Source organism: Monopterus albus, unplaced genomic scaffold (genome assembly GCF_001952655.1).
Source record: "Monopterus albus unplaced genomic scaffold, M_albus_1.0 scaffold11.1, whole genome shotgun sequence".
In the NCBI taxonomy this organism is placed as follows: Eukaryota; Metazoa; Chordata; class Actinopteri; order Synbranchiformes; family Synbranchidae; genus Monopterus; species Monopterus albus.
The window spans coordinates 2,124,136-2,130,897 of record NW_018127891.1 but is presented as its reverse complement, the minus strand read 5'-3'; the positions used below and the strand labels follow the sequence as shown (position 1 = coordinate 2,130,897).

The 6,762-nt window shown below is 40.4% G+C and overlaps 1 protein-coding gene across 1 annotated transcript; it reads left to right on the top strand.

Annotated features, from left to right (window-relative positions):
* The first annotated feature begins 1,093 nt into the window (after positions 1–1,093).
* LOC109954731 (cytochrome P450 4B1-like) lies at positions 1,094–6,709 on the top strand. The gene is made up of 10 exons (XM_020590258.1): positions 1,094–1,315; positions 2,856–3,000; positions 3,126–3,170; positions 3,299–3,426; positions 3,633–3,757; positions 3,850–4,004; positions 4,126–4,232; positions 5,830–6,020; positions 6,148–6,281; positions 6,587–6,709. The coding sequence occupies exons 1-10, from the start codon at positions 1,133–1,135 to the stop codon at positions 6,700–6,702; spliced, it is 1,329 nt and encodes a 442-aa protein (XP_020445914.1). The 5' UTR covers positions 1,094–1,132; the 3' UTR covers positions 6,703–6,709.
* The last annotated feature ends 53 nt before the right edge of the window (positions 6,710–6,762 follow it).

Genomic DNA, 6,762 nt, shown 5'->3' with positions numbered 1-6,762 from the left:
AGTTCTAGGAAATTCGAGCATCTAAACCCGGTACTGGCTTCTCTCCACTGGCTTCCAGTCCATTTTAGAGTTGATTTTAAGTTATTTATTTTTGTTTTTATGGCTCTTAATGGTTTGGCACCATCTTACCTCACTGAATTGGTGCATTGGCACAAACCTACAAGGTCCCTCAGATCTTCAAGCCAGTTTCTTTTAGAGGTTCCTATGGCCAGATATAAATGCTGGGGTGACCGTGCTTTTACTGTTGCAGCCCCTAAATTGTGGAATAGTCTACCTTTTAATGTTAGATCAGCTACTGACCTCAGTACTTTTAAATCATTTCTCAAAACATATTTATTTGCCTTGGCTTTTAATGCACAGTAGTTCCTGATGCATTCCTTTTAATTCCTTTTAATTTTAATTTATTGAACGTATGTTAGCTGTGTGTCTGTGTTATTGTGCTGTTTTATTTTATTTGCACTGATCATATTTACTCTATTTTAGTCATTTATTGTGATCTTATTCTGCCATGTAAAGTACTTTGGTCAGCTGGATGTTGTTTTTAAAGTGCTATATAAATAAATTTGATTTGATTTGATTTGATGTAAACTACTGACATGTTATTCTAACCTTGTGTGCTCTTTCCAAGGCAGCTGGTTAGAAATCCACTGCATTTAGCAGCCTCGGACAGCTCCTTTTCATTTCTCTGTTTTTAATTTCCTCTTTCCACTTTACACTGCAGAATGAAATATCATGATTAATAAAAGGAATTGTGATAGCCTTTACACAAAAAAACACTAAAAGATACACAGCTAAAACTGCAAATGGCAACGTGAACTGTTAATGGCATAATGATGTACTGTAGCTTAGATACACTGCAGCTTTGAACATGACAAAGACAGTGTGGATTCCAAGTAAGACATCCAGAAATGACTAATTAACAACAAAGAAACAAAACGACAAAAACAAACAAGGGCACTTTGGAAAGGGCAGGTGCTCAAGCACCCTCGGCCCCGCCTCCCCCCACCCGCACACACGCACATGCATGCCTCTGAGGGGAGGTTTACCGCACCACACTTTAAAAACCCTCGATGTAGCTCCGCCTGTATTATGTTCAGAGCTTTTACTTCAGAAGGACAGAGACATCACTAGGATGCAGCTGACTGAGGCTTTCGTCAGTTTTTGTTTGGGCTGGCATCATTTGTTTGCTGTAGTTTGTCTTGTTGTCGTTGTCTATACATTAAACACCTTGTTCCCCAAAAGAAAGGCTGCACTTCGAAGCACTGAAGCTTTTCCAGGACCACCGAGACACTGGCTTTTCGGACACGTTCGTCAGGTAATTCAGACACGAGTGTTCAGTAATGTAACATAATTGTTCAACAATCAAAGCTGTAACAGTAACATGCACAGTGCCTTATACTGGTTATTAGGGGTTAATATTTAAGTTGTAGTGTAAAAGCCTATTCTGTATGATGAGTACTTTTTACTTTTAATACTTTACATTCATTTCATTCATTCATTTTCTACCACTTAGTCCCTGGAGCAGCACGGTGGCGCAGTGGTTACCCTCACAGCGAGAAGGTTCTGGGTTCGGCCCCCACCCGGGACCTTTCTGTGTGGAGTTTGCATGTTCTCCCCGTGCTTGTGCGGGTTCTCTCCGGGTACTCCAGCTTCCTCCCACAGTCCAAAGACATGCAGCTTAGGTTGATTGGTGTCTCTAAATTGCCCATAGGAGTGTGTGTGTGTGGTTGTTCGTCTCTGTGTTAGCCCTGTGATGGATTGGCGACCTGTCCAGGGTGTACCCCGCCTTCGCCCGATTGCCGGCTGGGATTGGCTCCAGCCCCCCAGTGTAATACTTTACATTTAGCTAATAATACATGCCCTTTTACTTAAGAAGAAGAAGCTTTTATTTATTGTCAGTGTGACACGTACAACGAAATTATGTTTGGAGCCGGGGGCCCCGGTCCGCTGCGTGCAGACGCGCCGCCATCACGGGCAACTTGAGGGGAAGGGGGGGTTCAGTGTCTTGGCTAAGGACACTTCAACACGTGGACTGTAGGCACCGAGATTCGAGCCCTCAATCTTCAGGTTGGGAGATGACTGCTCTACCCACTGCACCACTGTCACAATGTAAGGAAGCAAATAAGAGCAAGATGGAAGTTTACTCTGATGACTTGCACTGAATGGGATGAACCAGGACTGCATAGTCCGGACAGTAGCTGCGGGTAGCTACCCGCAAGCAGACTTCCAGATGGCCACCAGTCATGGTGGAGCGGTATTTGGACTTAATACTTATATTCTTCATGTGAGAAAATGCTGACTCACACAAATAAGTAGAGCCAAATAATGCAGTCAATGGCACATTTCCTCATGTTTGGGTACTTTTCCTCTATAGGTTTCACAACGGTTCATTAGCCTTGGACTTTAGCTGAATGTAGTGGCAATATTTCATCATCCACTTCAGACCAGTTCAGGTGAAACAGTGTTGCAGTTTTTGAGGCCAGTGAATCAACCTCAATATCTTCCCTAAATTGATAGCACATAAATGTAGAGACTGCTTTTCGTTGCGTCTCCAGCTCTGATGTGAGGTTTTGGAAGTTCCCCCCAAAAATGGTGCTGCAGCTTTGAGGAGAGTTGTTGCATTTTTCATTTGAAACTATTAACTAAGCTGATTATTGGCATGCGATCTACCGACACCACCTTTGCGATCGATATATTGGGAAACCCTGCTCTAAGTACTTTATTTAACATTGAACATTTATCACTGAAAAATCATGGTTTAGGCAATCTTCCCCAGTGATACTGTAAATATAGGAGTTACAAAACACCTATACAATACTTTTATTAAGCTCCCTGTGTTTGATTATTTTGTTTAGATGAAACAAGATGGGACAGACTTGGACAAGATAGTGGAATGGGGACAGCAGTACCCTTATGCTTTCCCAGTGTGGTTTGGCCCCTTTCTTTGTTTTCTCTACATTCATCATCCAGATTATGCGAAAACCATACTGACATCAACTGGTGTGTGAATGATTATTTTTATCATAAATGAAATTATACACCATTAAAGGGTAGTAAGATCAGTACTTGATATAATCTTTTACATGGTCATACGTTTACAAAGTTTTTACTTTGTTTCCTGCCAGAGCCAAAAGATGATGTGTCTTATACCTTTATTGAGGACTGGATTGGTAAGACTGATTCACCTTTCTCCTGCAGCCTACTGTGGCTTATTACAGCATTGTTTATTTTGTTTGTTTGTTTGTTTTGGTTTGGTTCTTTGGCTTTATTCACACACCTGCTGTATGTTTGTTTTCAGGTGAAGGGCTATTGGTGTCACAAGGTCAGAAGTGGTTTCAGCACAGAAGACTCCTGACACCTGGTTTCCATTACGACGTTTTGAAGCCATACGTAAAGCTGATGTCAGATTCTGCTAAGACTATGTTGGTATGTACATGTCAGTTGTATTTAGTTGTGCAAATAACAACTGATAAAATAAATAAAAATCAAAGTGTTGAAGCACTGATCAAAATATTACAAGACCAGGTTATAAAGGTTAGATACTTTGTGTCAAAGCCAATCAGCAAAGTGTGTTGGACTTGTTTTCCTCTCCTGAAGAGATTTCTGTGATGATGTGTTCTCTCTGTTGCCAGAAAAAATGGGAAAGATATGCAAACACCAATGAACCCTTTGAGCTGTTTGAACACGTGAGCCTTATGACACTAGACAGCATCTTGAAGTGTGCATTCAGCTACAGCAGCAACTGTCAAACTGAGAGGTGAGATTATAAAAACCTCACTGGTTGTTTTATGCTGAATCATGAGTGGAGATATGTAGATTTTAATATTTGCCCCAATGTTTTCATTCCAGCGGAACAAATACATACATCAAAGCAGTATATGATCTGAGTAATCTGATTAATCTGCGGATCAGAACATTTCCATACCACAGTGACTTCATTTTCTACCTCAGTCCACATGGCTATAGATACAGGAAAGCACGCCGGGTGGCCCAGAGTCATACGGGTAAGGTTTACTCAAATGATTGGATTAATAACAATCTGAAACAATTACTGAATTTCGTCAATTTGCAACATTGCATGCCCATTTGTAGAGAGTCTTTAAATACTTATCTTGTGTTTTGAAGAGGAAGTTATAAGAAAGAGAAAAGAAGCACTAAAGAAAGAGAAGGAGCTCAAACACATACAGGCCAAGAGAAACTTGGACTTTCTGGACATCCTCCTCTTTGCAAGAGTATGTTAAGTTATTTCTGCTTCAACCTTTGATTTTCATAAAATTAGAGATTTTTTCTCAGTGTAATGACTCTGGTAACAAAGTGAGTAAACTGAACTTGTATAACAACCATTAAAACATAAAGTTACAACATGCTACTGTATGTATAGAGAAAATACTTGTAATCTTAGGCTTGATTTATGGTTCTGCGTTGAATCTGCACTGTATGTATGGCGTAGGTAATGTGTAGCCTCATACCCTACGCCGTGGCCTATGCCATAGCCTGACGAGCACCTCTCCGGAAATGTAATTACACATCGCGCTAATGCAGATCGCAACAGCTGTGATTGGTCACATTACATTTCCTCGTTCATGTATCTCAGTACCCTGACAAGAACAGAAAATCCACCTTCATTCTGCCTCAGTTGGTTCAGCGATTGTACAGACCATCTCCTCCAACATCTGTTCTCTTATCTGCCTTGCAGTAATTTCAGTAATAGTTACTACTGTTCAACATCTGTTAGTTTTAACTCCAACATGATCCCTTCAGTCACCATTGTTAGTAAGTTGCAAAGAAATGCAACACAGTGGTGCAGAAACCTCACTGCCAACTAACATTTTGGCGGTACCATTGCAGGGTGACACAGAAACAACAGCGCACAAGTATAAATGCTCACAATGGTGTAGGCCACTTGTGTAGCCTGTGGCATGGGCTCTACATAGATTCATTGCAGAACCATAAACCAAGCTTAAGATGATCTGGGACTTTGGTGTCCTTTCCTAAGCATCTGCTTGCTGTAAACATCTGTGAACTGCACAGGGTCTCAATTTTTTGCTGGTATACAAAGACTTTTCATGTTAACATGTTCTTACCAGAAAAACATATACTACATGTGAGCTTGATACTAATATATGGTATATAGCCTGACATAGGCTTTCTCAGATCTGTAATCTTATTTTTAGGTGTGATATTTTGCTAGAGAAATTGTTTTTACACAGTGTCATTAAGTTATTCTACTGTATGCTTTTTGGTGGGCTGACTGCTGTAAATCCAAACATTTGGCAAAATTTAGTAAATGTAAAATGAATTTCTATCAAATACTGAAAGATCAAGCTAGCTAACAAAGCTGTTGTAATTCAGGTACAGCATTGCTGCTTCCCACCTAAGAATCCATAGTTTTACATTAATGTGTCTCCTCCTTCCAAATACACACGGTGAACTTGGCTTGTCAGCTGCCCTTATTTCCAGTTTTTACCAGTTTTCTCACAATTTGGAAAGCCCAGTTTCCTTGTGGCTAACTCTGTCTTTGTTCTGGAGTGGGAGTAGATAGGCATGTGTTATGCCTGTCTACTCCCACTGTGCAACACCAGCCTGACTGTCATAATTGCCAACGGATATTTTATGAGCTCTTATTAAGATGTATGATGTATTTTTATTATGGTATGCTGTTCATGTTGTACAATGTGTTGTAAAGTACAGTACATGTTTTTAAAAGTGCTCTACAAATAGAGTAGATAGTACACCTGATAGAAATAGTTACTATTTGTTGTATTATTAATGGGAGCTGAAGTAACAGCATGTTCATTTTTGTATTTTCGTCTTTTATGTCGCCTTCAGGATGAGGAGCAGCAGGGTCTGTCAGATGAAGACATACGAGCAGAGGTGGACACCTTCATGTTTGAGGGCCATGACACCACAGCCAGTGGCATCTCTTTCACCCTCTACTGTCTGGCCTGCCACCCAGAACACCAGAAGCTTTGCAGGGATGAGATCATTGAGGCCCTGGATGGCAAGGACACCATGGAGTGGTAGGTTTACACATTAAAAAGGTTTCCATGATGACAACATGTTGTGACAACAGCTGTTTTGAGTGGCATTTAGGCTTTCACTTTATTGTTATTGATCACTTACACTGTGCATCTGTGTTATTTTTAGGGAGGATCTTAGTAAAATTCCATACACTACAATGTGCATAAAGGAATCCCTCCGCCTCTACCCCCCTGTACCAGGAATATTCAGAAGAACCACCAAACCCATCACGTTTTTTGATGGAAGGACTCTGCCTGAAGGTCTGTGGTGCATTTGTGTCAGTAACTATAAGCAGACTAAGAAAAGATGTCTCTGTTAATGTTTTAGGAAGCTCATATACAGTAGATAAGACAGCATATACACATAGAACCAGTGTTTGTCCACACAGTGACCGACTCACTGACAGTAGCTTTACAATGGTGTTTTTCACACATGTATTATTGTGTACATGCTGAGAAATTATTTTTACATTTTATCATAGTCATACATTTTATGTGTATCAGACATAATGTACAGTCCCTACACAACCTCCATCTTATTTCTTCATCTTCTTTTTTATTTGTAGGCAGTTATGTTGGAACATTTATATACGGGATTCACAGGAACCCACTGGTCTGGGAAAACCCTGAGGCAAGTCAAGGTTTAATAGCTGGTGATATGTGTGTCACTACAGGGTGCTGATTTCTTACTGACCAAACCATTGTAAAGTGAAAACTCAAATGTGTGATTTGCCCCACATTC

Coding starts and splice junctions, on each gene's coding strand:
- LOC109954731 (XM_020590258.1), top strand. CDS start 1,133: ATGCAGCTGACTGAGGCTTTCGTCAGTTTTTGTTTGGGCTGGCATCAT. Junction 4,233..5,829: donor ACATCCTCCTCTTTGCAAGA/GTATGTTAAGTT, acceptor TGTCGCCTTCAG/GATGAGGAGCAGCAGGGTCT. Junction 6,282..6,586: donor TGGAAGGACTCTGCCTGAAG/GTCTGTGGTGCA, acceptor TTTTATTTGTAG/GCAGTTATGTTGGAACATTT.